The 18,228-nt window shown below is 36.4% G+C and overlaps 2 protein-coding genes across 3 annotated transcripts; both read right to left on the bottom strand.

Annotated features, from left to right (window-relative positions):
• Positions 1–5,444: 5,444 nt before the first annotated feature.
• Positions 5,445–9,546, bottom strand: LOC145787061 (DBH-like monooxygenase protein 1). 2 transcript variants are annotated; one of them, XM_082598770.1, is made up of 6 exons: positions 9,419–9,546; positions 8,882–8,976; positions 7,719–7,875; positions 6,905–7,041; positions 6,443–6,548; positions 5,445–5,758 (listed from the first exon to the last, which is right to left on the bottom strand). In XM_082598770.1, exons 1-4 carry the CDS (start codon positions 9,524–9,526, stop codon positions 7,039–7,041), a joined length of 363 nt encoding a protein of 120 aa, XP_082454896.1. In that variant the 5' UTR covers positions 9,527–9,546; the 3' UTR covers positions 5,445–5,758; positions 6,443–6,548; positions 6,905–7,038. The 2 variants fall into 2 exon arrangements, with proteins under 2 accessions (XP_082454896.1, XP_082454897.1); XM_082598771.1 differs by having other exon boundaries at positions 5,445–6,020.
• Positions 9,547–9,915: 369 nt separating this feature from the next.
• Positions 9,916–17,119, bottom strand: LOC145787871 (DBH-like monooxygenase protein 2 homolog). Its single transcript, XM_082599709.1, has 6 exons — positions 17,015–17,119; positions 16,062–16,172; positions 15,731–15,883; positions 15,409–15,496; positions 10,949–11,047; positions 9,916–9,961 (listed from the first exon to the last, which is right to left on the bottom strand). The coding sequence occupies exons 1-5, from the start codon at positions 17,117–17,119 to the stop codon at positions 11,043–11,045; spliced, it is 462 nt and encodes a 153-aa protein (XP_082455835.1). The 3' UTR covers positions 9,916–9,961; positions 10,949–11,042.
• Positions 17,120–18,228: the final 1,109 nt, after the last annotated feature.

Below are 18,228 nucleotides of genomic sequence, written 5' to 3' on the forward strand. Positions count from 1 at the left end.
CTCTTTTCATTTTCAATATAATAACAAGAATGACAGCTTATTTTCACTAAACATATAAACAAATATCAAAAATTATGGATGAACAGCGCATCTATATTTTTCGGTTTAGGTTCAACAATGCATTCTAGCCGTCAAAATGATGGAATATTTGGTAATTTTGTTGAGACATACCATTGCCCAATCGTTGAATTTACAGTACATCAGAGATAATTTTATTAGATAGATTATCAGTTTCATGCACATGGTTTCATTTAGCGTTATAATGTTGTTTTTCAAGCCTCTTGGCGTTCATGGTCATAACGCAACATTGCAGAAACAGCCAATATTGATACCAGGTAGGCCTACTAATTATTACGCCGCTTTCGTCGAATCTACGTCGCTAAACGACGAAATTGTGCAAACGCCTGTTGGATTTCCCTTCTACGTGTAGTTTATCATAAACGTGAAGCATTGCTCAAGAAGCTAATCTAAATCACCATAGATAACCATAACATTCATATAGTTTCATCATCAGTAAACATGTAAAGTGCACTTCACAATTTTTGACAACGGTCTGACAATTTATTATATTGCAAAGTTTTGGTTTATTCTTGACTTTTATAATTCTGTGTAACAGTTTTTTTCTAACTAGTTTCTATGTGACTAACAATTTGTTTCATTATACATTTTCTTTAGTATTTTAACGCCATTATTAAAAAAATTACGTCCTTTTCACTTTTAAATAAAACATGGCAAGGCAAGGATTCAGTGCTGAAGAAATATTGCAACATGTTTTACTGGATTCTGACGACGAAATCCAGGCGGATGATTTGGAGGATTTATGGCACTCCGATTCAGATGAAGAAGCGGATTTTTCTCCGTCAACTTCCGCAACAGCGATTCTGATCGAGATTGACGACCAGTTACCTTCCATGGGCGATGTTCAACCGGAGTTTGCGCCACCACAACGGATTATAACATCGAAAAGACTGGTTAACAGCATAGATTCCTCTCTCGACATGAACAACTACGATGCTGTTGAGTTTCCCGACACACTGAAGTCTTATACAACTTTGTAGAAAAGCCAAAGAACAGACAAGAGGGCGGCGTCAGCATTACTTGGTCTAATGCGAGACCGGTGCACAATGGGAGAAGGGGCCGGGCTAACATTATATCTGGCCCGATTGGTGTTAGAGGAGAAGCCAAAGAAGCCAAGACTCCTCGGCAAGCATGGGAACTATTTTTTTCTTTAAACATTTTAAACATTATTGTTCAAGAAACAAATAGAACAATTGCCACACTCATTTCTCAATTGCCAGAGAGAATTTTAGATGACAGCAGGTACTGCTATTTTGGCCCAACTAACAACGAGGAGATGCTGGCCTTTGTTGGATTGGGGTATTTTCGGGGGCTTTTAGAACAGGCTGGTCATTCCACGGATGTATTGTTCAATCAACTGCAAGGACATCCCGTGTTTAGTGCAACAATGAGCAAGAACCGCTTTAAATTTTTATTTTGGAACATTTCGTTCGACGACCAAAATACTAGGCCGCAACGTTGGAAGAATGACCGGTTAGCCGCATTTCGAGTCGTTTTCGAAATGTTTAACGAAAACTGCGGCAAACATGTCATTCCAGGTGACTACTTGTCGTTGGACGAAACGCTATACCCCATGAGGACACAAATTGCCTTCAAGCAATATAATCCAAACAAGCCTGCGAAATATGGCCTTCTGTTCAAGTCGGTAAACGCCAGCAGATTCCCATACACATTTGCGGCATCGGTCTATTCAGGTAAACCGAAGGAAGAGCCATTTAATTTTTACGTTCGTGGAACAGAAGAACTGGTAAAAGGAATGGTGATGAGCCTGGAACAACACGGTGACCTTCAAGGTCGGAATATTTTGTATGACCGCTTGTACACCTCCATACCACTCGCGCAGTGGTAGCTTGACGGGGGTATAACGTCAGCTGGAACCCTCAACGCTATACGTAGAAGAATACCCCTGGAAGTGAAGCAAGTGAGTGGTAGGGAGAAATTTTCGTACAAAATTTATTGGCAGATGAGTGAGGCTGATCTCAGCCTATATTCTTACGTAGTAATTACGAAGAACTCTGGCATGCGGAATGTGTTGATGTTGACGACCATGCAACCTCTATTGGGGATTACCAAGGATGACGGCAAAAAGAAGGCAGGCTTGTATAAGCTTTACGACTTCACAAAGGGTGGCACCGATATCATCGACCAAAGGATGGGTTGGTTCATTCACGTGCAAAGCGAAGTCCTCACGGTGGACAACTACTGCGTTTGCTTATTGAGAAGGTGTCAAAGTCAGAAAAAATAAACTACCAAAAAACCGTGGCCAATGTCAGTGCTGTGAAAAGCCTTTATGCCCTGCACATTCCATACGAGTATGTCAAGCTTGCTTTTGCGCAGAATAAACTATTTGAATGATTGCGGTTTTATAAACTTTGGCTTCAACCACAGCCTAAATAAAACACGGAGCTCAATGAAAGATTTTCCTTTTTTCCTTTCATTACACAGATAGCTATTTTTACGTTGATTCAACATATCAAGACGTTAAATACTTGTAAACATGCGCGGTTTTGCAATTAGATTGCTTATCAAAATCATCTATCCTTTTTTGTATAAAAAGTGGGTCATAAAACTAATCGTAATACTCGATGTAAAATTCAGCATTTTTATATGCTGAAACAGTATTGTATTCATATTTTATAAATCTATTTTCTATTTAGAAAATATCAATATAATGCGGTTTGAGCATAGCTGAATTTTAGCACGGATACAACGACTGATTTTATGACTTTTATACAAACAAGGACAGAAGAGAAGTAATCTAATTGCAAACCTGCGCATGTTTACATTGTCTTGCAATGTTGAATCCACGTCGAAATGATTGTATTAGCGTTGTATTTAATTCCTCGTATTATCGAACTGTAAATGTGCAGCCACTTGTAATTTCAATGTGCCTCATTGCATATTCCTAAATATTTCTGAACTTGTGTGTTCATAACCTAACAGAAGACAGGTTGCTTTACCATTGAATCAAGTTGAAAAACGTTGCTGCAAGAGCCTTGTGCCAATTGCTGCAGTCCGGTATTGCTGTAACCAAATCAAAATACTTATCAATATTTTGCTTCCAAACTGACATTTTTATCGCATAAACACCCATTAGGCAGCTAATTCTTTGTAAAGCATTTCTCCACGCATAATAAATACTACTTTGAATAAATCTAAATATTGTTTGGATTTTAGTGTGTGGCATATGAATCTTAGAGAGCTTATTGAATCCACAAGAAAATGACCCGAGGCATTACAGATTTTCCTTTTGATGAAAAGCGTTGTGACGTTCTGTTAATTAATGAACCGTAACTGTTTTATTTTGAATTTCTTTCTGACTTCTGTTTACGTAGAGCATCATCGACTTTATCGGGTAATCTTACTCCTAGTACTAACCTTGTATGTAGCCGAGTTCACATTGAACTTACATTGAGAGACGCTGTTGCAACTACAATACATTGCATTTAAACCGCGTTTTTTGTCGCATGATCTTCCATTCGTTTCGTGGATTACATAATAGTATTTGATAAACGCCACCCTGCTTCTTCAGCTGGTCTACATTTGTTAATAAAGCGTAGGAGTTGCTGTTCTTGGAACCGAGGTCACAAGATCATAATCCAAATTGGTGTGACACGCGTTCAGAAATCTCATTACTGCATGTAATTGATGAAGCATTGTTCTTTTAGTCAAGGAGCGAGCTTTATTTTGAGCGTGGGAAAAGTTATTATTTTGCATGAAAAATATAAATTCAAATTGAGATTATGTAAAGAAAATTTAATCACAACATTGCAATGCATGTTCTTCATTACTCTACCAAAAAATAATGTGTAAACTCACGCTACAATTGCTTTAATCGCAAAATAATCCAAAAGTCATAAGTCACCTCAACATCTCAATGTCTATGAGCAGTTTTAAAATTCACATAGGTTTAATTTTCGGATATGCTCAGCGTAAATAATTTTACAAAGTGAATCCCAAAGTTTAAAACCGTACCTTAACCCTTTGAAGGTTGGGGGGGGCTGTCAATTCAACTTTTTTGTATCAACAGTTGTATCTCTAAAACCACTGAGGCTGCGACTACGAGATTTCTTGACTTTTCCTAACTTTTATTCACCTCTATTGAGCTGAAATTTTGAGCGAATAAAGGTTATAAATTGAGAGATATAAGGCATTTCTCAGCACATCCTCTGAAATATTTCATATTCTATTGTTCAAAATTTTCCCACCAGCTGGATGAAAGCAATTAATTTGGCCCATGTCTCGTTAATCAAATGATTTAAATAAAGATTATGTAAAAAAAATTTAATCACAACATTGCAATGCATGTTTTTCATTACTCTATCAAAAAATTGTCCGCCCCGATAGCTCAGTGGTTACGCGCCGGGCTCAAGATCACACGGCGCTGGTTCGACTCTCGGGGTGTGCGTTTGAGCAACGCATTTCAGGACTGCTCTCCATTCAGCGGCACCTAGTGAATGGAATAATTTCTCGGCAACAAGACTTCAACAATCGGAAAACTTCACTCTGCCAATCTCGGTAACCGGCCCTGCGTCAAGTGCCTCTACAAGTATGCGAACAAGTACCAGGAATAACCTATCAAGGCTTTGTCAGTCCGAGGATAAAGATTCAAAACCAAACCAAACCAAACCAATACCAAATAATTCAAACGTCATAAGTCACATCAACATTTCAACGTATATAAGCAGTTCTAAAATGTACATAGTTTTAATTTTTCGATATGCTTTGCGTGAATAGTTTTACAAAGTGAATCCCAAATTTTGAAGCCGTGCCTTAAAAAATAACAGAGATATCACTCCTAAAGCATAAGAAGAATCGACAGCCCCCCCCCAAACTGAGCAAGACTCCAGAGAGCCCAACCGCCTAAGGGTTAAAAAATAACAGAGATATCACTCCTAAAGCATAAGAAGAATCAACAGCCCCCCCCCAAACTGAGCAAGACTCCAGGGAGCCCAACCTCGTAAGGGTTAATAAACCTCATCTGCTGCAGCAACCTGCAGATTACAAAACGTTAACTGGGTGGGCTAGATATGCGAAGGTTCGAATGTTTGAGTTTGCAGTGTTTGTTTAATTGACGCCACAAATGTCAGTTTGTAAGTCCGTAGAAAATCCAGTAGATGGCGCCTTGCACACTTTGATTTTAGGCTTCTCTTCCAATGGATGTTTGATTGGAATTGCTCTCCGCAAGGAAAAATGCGGTGAAATAAAAGCATATGTGTCGGTATTCGTTCAGGAAGGTAACGCCTTGGACATTTCAAATAATCGTAAATGCTTCTGGAGAAAGATTATCAACTTCTAGTGAACAAGCAACCCAAGACACACTATGATTGTCTTTATTTTTCGATTGTATTGGTCCAATCGCGTTGTGAAAAAAAAATGTGCAGTATTCACGTAAAAGAAGATGAATGTTAAAAAGTTTAGATGTGCATTAGAAATATTATTTGTTCTGGCAAAAGTTGAAGCGTTCATCAGACGAACGTAGATTTTTCTTAAATACCGTGTTTTTGCGTGATTTAGAATACATAAGATTTAGAATACATTGAAGCTAAAATTCAAGGTTGTTATTTGTTTCATCATAAAGCTTTCATGCCTTTGAGGTGGGATGGACGCACGCTTGAAACCTTTTGCTTTGACGCATAACTTCGCTGAGGGAATCGGCAGATTTTCTGTCCCATTTGTACTGGATAATCGAAAGAAAAAGCAATGCAAATCAAATTAAACAAAGAACAAAGCCTCCTGCACAATAACATCAACATATAATTTATCAACATTTATCAAAAACTTGTAGTAGTGATATGGCCGACATTTTAATGACACGTTTGAAGGTGGCCAAAAATTTTGATTTTTTTTCTTTTTCATTTAGTCCATAACACTTTTAAACTATCAGATATGAGTTTGCACATAAAACTTCCACTAACTGTTGTAGAGCAACTTTGAAATACCTGCACAAAGACAACAATGTCTTGTTACAAAAGGAAGCATTTGCAAGATAAAACATGCTTCACACTCAAACGTTTTCTTCAACTAGAAATGGTCAAAACTTCATACACATTGCAACATGATTGCAAACAAAAATAACTTAACTAACAAAAATAACTGTTGTAAATAACCAAAAATAACTGTTGTAGAGCAACTTTGAAATAGACATATACTGTACAACCAAGCAACCACACGGCATTTAACATAATCCATTAAAATTGATCATATGTGTCAATTTTAATGGATTAAGGTAAATGCCGTGTGGTTGCTTGGTTGTATATGTCTGTGGTTGAAGAAAGTGACCTCTTTACCAAAATTGTATAACTTTGAAATACTTGCACAAAGACAACAATGATTTGTTGTAAACAAAAATAACATAACTTACGTTTGTGACCACATCATCGAGACTTTGATTTGCCATTTCTGGTGGTGACGTCACAATGACATTACTTAAACTGAACTCACTGACATGATGGATCAAATTGGTGTAGCTAAAATTTATATCAAAAGTTAATATATAGCAGTCTATCAAGTGTTATGGGTAACTTGTGCAATTGCTACTTCATGTCGCCAAACTTGGTTACACCAAAATGCACTTGTTGATACGATCAACAACTAAGATTTATAAGCAGTACCAATTTAAGCGTTTATTGTCATCTTTTGCAAGACTTTTCAATCTTTGCTATTGCGCGACATCATTTCAGAAAATATTTTTTATGCCAACTTTTAATTTGTTTGGCGACCTTAAAATTGTAATTTGTTACCTCGTTCAAGTGTCGCCCGCTATAGTTTGGAATGTCCCGATCTATGATACCACGTGCTTTGATCAATACTTTCTACTACTTACGTCCAACTTTCAACGCCCATCATTGTCGTGAGTGGTCTCAATCCAGCTGTTGGAGCAGAAAAACACTGGGACACTGGGATTTTAGGATAGTAGTGAACGTAACAGAGACACATTTCTTGTGTTGTTGCTGGACCTCACTTCAAATAGAACAACACATAAAGATATACAGTAAATGCTAAACAATAAATACAATTTATACTACAAAAAGTGCTCAATGCCAAGCAAAACGTCAAGCGAACTAGATCTGTTTGAATAAGAACCTTGTAATGGTCCTAATAGATATAGGTGAAACTGGCTGTTGAGGTGATTAGCGAATAGCATCTGTAATTGATATAAAAATATACAGATGATGTCATACGTGTCAAGTTTTTGTGCTAGAAATATAACACAATTTTAGAGCATGGAAAGTGGTTAGAAAAGAAAACAAAAACTTGGGGTAAGTATTAAACGAAGACTAAGTAAAATAGAACATGGATCATTGATTTAAAAAACCCAACCACTTATTCTGTGCTTGTTCTGTAGCCTACACTACACTAACAAGTTTCTTTGTTGCAAGTTTAAGGCACTTTTTCATACAAGCTTAATTCAAAGTTCAGAAATCACCAATTGTGATTTATATTAGAGAAGCCAACTCGATAAAGTGTCGACTATCCCACGCGAAACAAGCATTTGAGCACATTTCTTGGCTTTATTCATTTCACGCATAGTGTAGGATTAAACTTCAATCTTTTTGTTAACTTTAACATCTTCAATAACCTGCACATACTTGGCTGTATCACGAACATTGCTTGCAATTATTTATTATTTCACATACCAAAGTGGCTTGAGATCTTCCGGCGGTTGAATATTCACAAACTAATTCAAAATCGTCTTCTTTTCTAAATTCTACTTCCTGTGGTAAAATGATACCTTCATGAAATTCGAATTGAAAATTGTCATTTTTGGCTGGAAGAGGAAGTTCTGTTCCATTTCTAAAACACAAGCGTATCCATTAATGGCATCAGTTGTTGATTATTTAGTTAATATTTGTTTATTAGGTAACGTTCAGTATTTAGTTCAAACCTTCTCTGTGACTCAGCGGTTGAAGTGCCCGCCTCCAAACCGGAAGCATGGGTTCAATACCTCATCGTATCATACCAAAGACTTTTTAAAAGTAGTAATTGCCCTTGTTTCTGTTTTGGGATACAGAAAAGAAACGGATTACTCAACGGATATACTAATACTAATTCATCTATTCGTTTTAACGTATCAGGTTTGGTGGCCGTGCTTAACTATATTTATCGATGCATATACCGCAATATTAGATCCATTCATGCACGTTTTAAACCATTATGGTTTTGCCACCTTTTCCTGTTCCTTTTGTTGGTTTTGTTACTGTATTTCTTTTTCACAATATCATTTCTTTTGCATTCTGACAAAGAAAAATAAATTGAATTGAATTGAATGTCACACTATTACAACATTTTTAATTAATTTGCCAATTTTGGAGTAGTTCTTGGAAAGGTTTAGCCAGCTGTAGGGCAACCTTTAAGTTATTTGTTAGTTCTAAATAAAACTAGCTGAAACTTAAACCCTTCGTTATGTACAGTAATAAAGAATACCTTAGGCATTATTGCTTCATCTAAATTATACGAAAGCATCAATATAATAACATGACTGAAATTACAGAAAATAAAATTGATCGTGTTCGTTTCAGATTTGGAGTTCACGGATTGCGAAAGAATATGTTTGAGAGAGATGTTCAGGAACACATGAGAGTTCGGGTGAAAAAGATTCAAAAGCGTTTTACAGACTGACAATATTCTAACACTAATATTAAAACCAGGAAAAGAAATTTAACCTTGTTTCAAGGAAATCAGATGCTTACACTAGTGTTTTTAACAAAATAACACACTTATATTACAAAAGAATGACAGAAAAGAGAAAATCAAATTAAACTACACAAAATTGAATGACATATGAAAACGCATTTCAAACCTGATATGTCTTAACGTCAGTTTCCGACCTGTAGTGTGGGCATGCAAACCTATTCTGTAGATTTTGATGGAATTTATATTCTCTTTTTCCATACCCTAATAATAAAATTTAACCAAAATCTGCTAGGTTTGGAAACTTGTATAATATATTGAGAAAGCTTTCGTCGTCGTGAAAGTAGATTCTTCAGTATTTGGAAAACCACAAGCAAGTAAAACCCCAAAAAATACTTAACTAGTGAAATCTACTGCGAAAACTATTTTAAAGAACAACTTCGAAAACTATTTAACACAATAACTTCTTCAGTCCAAAGCGCCATAAGAATCACTGCGAAAAATATCATGGAACAATTCTATAGAATGATATTCATAGAATCAATCATAGAATCAGGTTTTGTGGCATTTTCATTCTATGTTTTTTTGTGTATTGACTAGAAAGCATTAAGAAAATAGTATTATTCGATATCTTTAAACAAAATCAACTATTTAACTAAGGAAAACTGTCTGTCATTTCCCTTATCTGTGATCATCCAACACTTACATTTCCAAAGCAAGCATGGTCACAGCCAGTATAAAGTTTATAGGAATCCATTTGTGGAGGAATGAACGTACTTAATTGAGATAATAAGACTAGTCGACCAATTTCCATCGTTCCACCATCGTGCTTCCTCAACGTTGGAGTGTAGTAGATTCTTATTCCAGACGAGTCTTTGATCATCTCTGAGAATATATAAGAAAACATTGGTCACTTTTATCGTACCCCATCCTGTAAGAACCACTGCGCAACAAAATGTGTGAAATACAATCTGTTAATTATGAGCCGGTAGACGCACAGGGGCAGCTAAAGGGGCAATGGAAGGACCAACAAGTGCGCACATTTTTCCGACATTCTGCAGCACATTTTCCTTCAGATGTCATTTCATAAGACCATACAATAAAAAAACGAAATAAGATACTTTATGTTTGTAAGAATTTTCTACAAACCTTTTAATTCGGGATTATGATAATGAACCACCACTTTTATATATTTGAATCCATCTGGTCCTCCAATAGGGATACCTGCATTTTCAGGGAGGAGTTTTGGCTGAAATGAACAGGGTACAAATCACTTCAAAGCCATAGAACAAGAGACAATATGACTGATCAGCTGGTGACATACTGCATGATCTTATGTTTGGTGTGTTGTATTGTAGATAGCTAAGTCCCAAACAATATCACAATAATACTAAGAGGGTGAGAAAATAAACAACACAACCAGTTAAAAAGATGACTCTGTATTTAGTGACATTTTAATAAGAGTAGAATAATCAACAGGAAAATTCAACGAAACGTGGTGGTCAAATGAACAACTGTGAATGCAGAAATGTACACCACAAAAGAGCTTTAGCAATTTGCAACAGACTATTAAACCAGGTGGTTTATTTAAGTGGGATTTGCATTTAAGTAAGTCTAGAATGCGTAAATTGGACATCATCAACAATGAAAAAACTCACTACCTTCCAAAATCACATCATGAGAAGCATGACCAACAAAAGGTTACTTGATCACACAAAAATAGAAGATCTTCTAACTATGACAAAACTACATCCAATTGCAGCAATAATAAAATCAAAAGTTTTAAAACTGTTCGGCCACAATAAAAGATCACAATTCGGAATCAGCAAAGTTTGCACAGAAGGCAAAGTAGAAGGAAAAAGAAAACGTGGCAGACAACCAAAACGATGGCAAGATAACATTCAATCATGGACCGGACTCCACTTGACGACACTGGGCGAGTTGGCTCAAAATCGCCACTCTTGGAAGCAAATAAGCCATGTTGATGCGCAATCTGCCGCAGGCGGAGATAACGACTGATGATGAAGTTAGATAGCTGCAGACAGGACGCCACTGTTTCGACTCTTCTCTCTATGCAGTAAATCGTACAATAGACATGAACTCCTTATTACCATATAACTAATTCAGCGTGGTGGTTTTTCCAGTTGTGGTACGCAAGGAACAACATTTGTTGTGTCCAAGTAAATGCAACAAACCGAAAATTATTAAAACTTAGGAAAGAATGGGAAATACTCACTCCTCCTCCAACGGCCCAATCATCAATCATTGTATTGCAACTTTGAAAATCTGGATGTTTGTCCGCACAATCTACACCATGGCCAGCTATTTTGCTACTCTGCAGAACATATAATATTGCATCAAGATTCCATACCAACGTTTAAATAAAACTGTATAATTGTGCAACGTTGTTAAGATCACAATCGAACGAAAATGGAAGTCGCCGTTCTCGAGTTTCATCATTGTTTCATCATTGTTTCATGATTGTTTCGTCATTGTTTCATGATTGTTTCGTCATTGTTTCATCATTGTTGCATAATTGTTTCGTCATTGTTTCATCATTGTTTCATGGTTGTTTCGTCATTGTTTTAGCATTGTTTTGTCATTGTTTCCTGATTGTTTCGTCATTGTTTCGTTATTGTTTCATGATTGTTTCGTCATTGTTTTGTCATTGTTGCATGATTGTTTCATCATTGTTTCATGATTGTTTCGTCATTGTTTTATCATTGTTTCCTGATTGTTTCGTCATTGTTTCGGATCATTAGTGGTGCATATGTCTGGCGGGAATCAATGGTTTAGATCAGGGAACAGGGAGAGTCTATTGACTTGCGCATCACCTGGTGAAAGGTATTACTCATCCTGAGTTGTCATACTCGTGTTTCATTCTTTTTTGCCACCTCCATTTTTGTTCGATTGTGGTCTAAATGACTTCTACAATTCTTCAGCTTCCACATCCCTATAATTGTTTAATGTTAGCACAAAAGGAAACGCTAGATAAAACACACCGGAAAATCATAAGCAATGAAATTAAGGAATGAACGCACACACAAATGTCAACACTAATGAAGTGCTGACGACAAAATATTTTTAAACATAGACTTTATTATCAATTAAAAAGTACAAGCACACTCATTTTGTTAAAGAAAATGCAGATGTAACTCCATTTTTAACAAGCAATCATCATCATCATTCATCATCATTAAGTTCCTTCCTGTCTTTGAGGGTTGGAGGCAATGAGACGTCAAGTTTCTCTTGTTGTGAGATTTTTTTATTGCAGAAGAATAGCAATCCACGATCAAAATAGTAGGCTATGGAGGCCACAAACTATTCAAAACAGTTGTTTCAAGCAGATAATATTCATTGACGAATAAAAAACGTTACAATAAGAAATCTTCTCTTGGATAAAGACACGAAAACCTGGTTTCGAAATAAACGTTCTATGGAAATGCTCTCATTGACAAAACTTGCAATTGAGGAAATGTATCACTGCAAATGCTTTTGGGAGAAGCCGGAGAAATAGCGTTTTTGCAAACAGTAATTGTGAGATACACTCAAAATTATGAGATAGGCTCCCTTTACACGTAGCAGCTAACTCGATGGCGTCCCTTCACTGCTTTATGTCGCCTACTTGTTGTTATGTCCTGTATTTTTGTTTCACAGTGCACTGTGTTTTGTTCCAAAGAGCGCAAAATAAAGATGATAATGCCTCATCTACATTACAAAATATTTTGTAATGTAGGCCTACAAACAAAATGTACAATGTACACAATGTACATTACAAAATATTTTGTACTGTAGACGAGGCATAAATTTAGGCGTCACATAAGACAAACAACAAATCAGCTTTCTTCATCATTGATTCAACATCTGAATACGTTGCGCCAATGTATAAGAGGCCGGCTATTGTGAAGACCCGCCATTTATAAACGATCCGATTATACCAAAAGTGGGACAAACTAGTGGATCAAAGAATGAATAAATAATGCTGAGAAAACTAAATCTAAGTGACGAACAATACCGATGTCTTCATTTATCTTGGAAAAATGCTGCCTAAACTTATCAACAAAAAATACAGTAAATAACGGCAAGGATCCCGAAAGCAGAATTTGCTCGACTTTGGCATGAATTTAGTCAGACATCTACAGTAATAATTCCACACATGATACATAATAATCAACCTGGTTCAAGGCGATTTGTGTAACAGTTTAGGGGAAGACACTACTTGAAATGATGCACCACACAAAAGATTTTCAATGAAGACTGAGTCTAAAAACCGATGTGGATAGTGCTGCACAATAACTTCAAGTTTAGGACAGAAGAGGCACAAAATATCACGATAAAAATAAAGACCTTGTGGGAAATTTTCGAGAATCATAACACGATGCAAATACCATAAACGCTTAGTTTGCATGCTGCTCTAAGCTGGCCGGCAACCACAAAGGTAGACAATAGCCTACAGGCAGTTTATAATTCGATAACAGCGCAATAAACATTATAAATACGTAAACCGACAATTTTCTTTTACAAACGTTTTACGTCTAATAGTAAATTTTCCCCCAACAATTTTTTGTGAAGCACTTGCAAACCACGGTTTTGTAAAATAATTCATCATTATTATTTTTTACTTCTCGGATATTGTAAAACGTCATCAGCAAAATCACAAAAAAAATTTCATTACTTCAATGTAGTAGGCCTAAGAATTTTTTATAGAATTGTAGCCACGTTGTTTCAACAAAGAAGACATTTTTTAGCAATGTAAAGTTATAGAAAATAATTTGCAATCATGCAAATGGTTGGAAAGAATCTAGGAAGTCTTCTCACAATCTGGCACAAAATGATTATGTTTATTGTATCTCAGTAAAATGTTTTTTTTTGGCCAGAAACATAATCACTGCCTTGCTGACGTTGTCACTTTTACGCGTATTTTTAGTGCTTCAAACAATAAGGACCCAGTCAGCAATCCAGTTCTTTTACATTGATTCAACATTTGTAAACGTTAAATTTATGTAGATTTGCTGACTGTGGGTTATTTCACATTTCCTTTGTTTACGCATGTTCCTCAATTCGCTGTTGCATTATTTCGACGCTGGCTGACTAAAAATGTATTTTCAAATTGATTGACACAATCTTCAATAAAAAGTGAGCTTCGAACTTAGCTTTGTTGATGTAAATGCTGTATTTTTTGTGGATGTAATTTATGAGTCATGTTTATAAACACCCGTAAGCGAAATGACTTATGATGTGGCCTGCATGATATTTGTGTTGCGACTTGACACAAATCCACAATTTCAAAAGCACCTAATTTGAACTTAGAAATTTCAGATTATTTCAACAACTTGTTCAATTGTCTTCTTTCTACTAAAAATATTCATTCTACAAACTCAATTGTAGACCTAAAATACACAAACGAAGATGTAAACAGCTATTCAAGCAGGCTAAGGTGTTACTTATGAGAAATTTGGTTCCATAAAACTAGAAGCTAGCCATGAGTTTCGGAATGCATTAGTTTAGGATAAAAATGTAAGACAACAAACGCAGTTTTGTTTTTTCAAATTCGTGTAACAATATTACTCTGATTGTAACTATTTTAGAATCAGTGAGTAGCTTACAATAAGATTTGCTCGCAAGTCGTAAATTCTAATCAATGCAATGATTCGGCACACCGCACACACACTTCGTGCGTTCGATCGAGCTCTTTGTTATTTAGAAGTTTGCATGAAATCGGATTAGCACGGTAATTAAATAGCGGCGAGTTAAATCAAAATTGTCGTTTTTGGGTACCTTTGCAAAAATTGAAATATCAAGTTTAACATATAAAATTTTAAAATAATGAGTTTTCAAACTTATAGACAAATGATTTGTTTTCACACCAGTGCAACTTCTGTTGAAATAGCATCAGCGGATAACTCGTAACAGCTGATTGAATTTGATCCAAAAACGGCCCCCCCTTGAGCAGTTAACTTCCAAAAAAACGTTGAAAAGCAAAGGGTTAACTAACTAAACTACAGATATGGTAAGAAACAAAAAACAAAGGTCAACAAAACTGGCGAGAGGTTTTTAAATTAATTATCCTCAGTTTTTCTCGCAATTCGTTGCATACTTCCTATTACATTTCAACCGCTTATTGTATTAAAAGTTACTCTATTGATCTCAGCAGAGATGTACGCGCATACAAAAAATATTGACGTCGTCAGCGTAAACGCAAACGTTCGAAAAACCATACGCTGTATGCGTCAACGTAACTTGTAAAAAAGTTGACGGCGTCAGCGTCAGCGCATACACTAGCGTAAACTCATTTTGTTTGCAAGGTGCCAAACATTTACACGGTATAAACCACTCGAAACAAACAAGTTTTATTTTGAATTTCCACGAAGAAACACAAGCATCTGAAAGGGTTCATCTGACATTTTGCTGCATTTTGGTTTCAATATGGTTTGTCCATTGAAAACATTCTTTCAACTGTTGCGCTGGAAGGTATTGACGTGTTATAGCGAAAAAAAGACATTAAAAAGTATGCGTTGACGCTATGCGCTAAAAAACCGCGAAAACTTTACGGCGTAGCCTCAAGCGCAAACTATCCAAAAAAATGTGGCCGCAAGCGTTAGCGTAAACAAAAAGTCTACGCCACAAGTATGCGGCGTAGAATTTGCGGCGTATACGTACATCTCTGGATCTCAGTAATATCCTTAAAGGACTCACCTCTGTGTTGGAAAGTGTGTTTGTTAAAATTTCCATCCTGATCTGGATCATCGTCATCATAAGCGTATATCACTCTCATTGTGTCTGTCTGTGACGTATAACAAATGGAATGATACCTTACTAGTTAAGATGTAGACGATTTTAACGTAGATATGTACCCCATAAACATTGGCTCGTAAAAACACGAGAAATATACGTGTATTACACGAGTTTCCTCAAAATTTTACGTGTTTTTCACGACCAATGTTTATGGGGTAGACATTCAGTAAGATTTAAAGTAGATTAATTGCTTTTACATGAGCTTTTACAAAAAAATACTCACAGTGATGGGTTGGTCTTGCTTCTCATCACAAGCTGCCAATTGCCTGACAAACTTTAAGGATGTAACTCCATCGCATTCCCAACCTTCCAAAAGTTCCACATTTTGCTCATCATCAAGAGGAGGATAACCATTGTGATCCAACCCATGTCTGTCCTGATGCAAATAGATTCATTAATTGTTGCATTTACTTTGTTTTCCATGATTAAACTTCGCATCAAATGAACTTACTTCAGACACTCCAAACGCAGTTGTAGTTAAATGCTTGATTTAAATCTTAATCAAAACAACAACGTTAGGCATATCAACAAAACACAATCATGCTGTCACTCACTGTGATATGAACTTTTCCATTATCCACCCAACCAAGATGGATGTCCGCATCTACCATGTTTCCATTCGGTGAAAACCCAATTGCAATCCATCCAATGGTGATAACTGTAAGCTGTGACCAATAAGGAAAGCAATAGAACAACAGTGATTTGTTTCTGTCTGGACATGCCTAGATTATTTTTGAGCATAAATAAGGTTGCGCAATTTTATTTCAACCATAAAATGTTTTTTGTTAGACGTAAATAGTGCATTTTATTATTCTTGCTAAATTGATTACTCTCCAATCACATTTCAAATTATATTTTCTTTATAATAGAAATCAAGTTTAAATCCTTGAGAAGCCTCGATAGGATAGGAAGGAAATCCCCACGCTTGTTTTTGGGAAAATTGACAATACAGCATTTGGTCCTCGTAGAGGAGTCGTCAGGGACCTACAGTGTTTCCAGCAGGATGGTGCCCCCCCAATCCCAAATTAATCATTGTCATGGCTACAGCAGTGTTTTTCTGACCGACTGATCAGCCGCAGGTGAGACCCGGAGTGGTCGCTGCATTCACTGGACTTGAACGCCCCAGATTTTTATCTGTAGAGATACCTTAATGGCAGGGTGTATGGCAACAATCCCCAGACTATCCCTGATATGAAGGCTGCAATCACAGCAGCAATAAAACAATTCCAAGGCAAGAATGCGGGAGGGTCATCAAGAACTTTTTCTTCTGGATTAAAATGTGCTTGCAGCACCGGGAAGCTCATTTAGAACATTTTTAGAGCGCCAGTTAAAGAGTTTTTGTGGTCCAGACTTGAAACTTTGGAGATATCTGCTACATAGACTTAACCTAACGGAGCTGAATTTTTGTGTTAATCTTAATAAATTTTGAAAGTTATTCGACTTTTATTGATGAACGTTTTTTTGTGTCACCAGGTATGATAATGTTACTCTTTAGTGATTCTCTTACCTCAAAGATAATATGTGAGGAGTTATAACTCCATGACATCCGAAAATGCTCCTCAGGATCCAAGTAAGTATCCTTTGTATAGATTAAGTTGGATTGTGACGTCATTAGGATACAATGCGAACAAAATAGCAAAAATAGAAGAACTATTTTTGCCATCGTTTCTTACAGAAAAGAAACGATGTTTGAAACGATGGCAAAAATAAAAGAGTAAGAAACTTCTCAAGTTTGCTGACTTTAAAAGTTAAAAGACGTAGGGTATTAAGTTATTCTGTTTTTCCTTGAGTTCAAAAATTCAACTAAAGAGCTTGAGAGAACAAATATATGGTTGATTAAATACCACATTTCGTCCTGATAGCTCAGTTGGTTTAGTATCTGCCTTTGACAAATAAAGTTGTAGCCTAAGTTCAAGCAGAGCTGGTTCAACTTTTGGGGTACCGTACATTTTAACGATAGCTCTCCATTCGGTGGAACCTCGTAAATGGAATATTTTACAGACTACAACGTTTTAACAATCAGAAACTTTATTCTATTTATCTCGACAACTAGGCTTGCGTAAGTTGGATGTCGCGACCGTGCCAAATTTCTTTTAACTCAATAACTTACTTCGGTCACAAGCACGTTTTAACGTTCGCGTTTTGTCGCTTCTACCTTTTTCTCGACCTTTGCTATGTTGACGTGTATTGTTTTTTGCAATGATGGTCGGAAATAAAAACAACTGAGCTGAAGTTGTTCAAAGCCACTACAAGTAACAAGTAACAAGCGAAACTGCCAGCATCAAGCTCTCACAGGATTTCTCTATGCAAAGATAAGGATTCTCACAATGAAACATGACACTAGACCAAACTACCCAGTACTCCACAACCTCCATAAGTAGCAGTCTGACGCTTTTTATTGATGGTTTCACCATCGGTCAAACAGCTTTAGTTCTTGTAAAACGGAAAAATTCGTTGTCGGATGTGAATTACAGGAAATTTCTCATTATAACGGAAAGTATTGTGGGACAGCTGTTAACATATGTATTGCATCTACGCTAAGATAGTGAATTGAATTTATTGTAACAATGTAAGTTTGCATTTTTTACCGCTCTAGCTACAATCTGGGACTTGCAATATTGTAGTAAATGAAAACATTCAGCTGGTATTCTGCCTAATCCCAAGACACTCAAACCTAATGGCGATCAATAGCCAAATGCACAACGGAAACAGGCATGCGAA

Source organism: Aplidium turbinatum, chromosome 18 (genome assembly GCF_918807975.1).
Source record: "Aplidium turbinatum chromosome 18, kaAplTurb1.1, whole genome shotgun sequence".
NCBI lineage: Eukaryota > Metazoa > Chordata > Ascidiacea > Aplousobranchia > Polyclinidae > Aplidium > Aplidium turbinatum.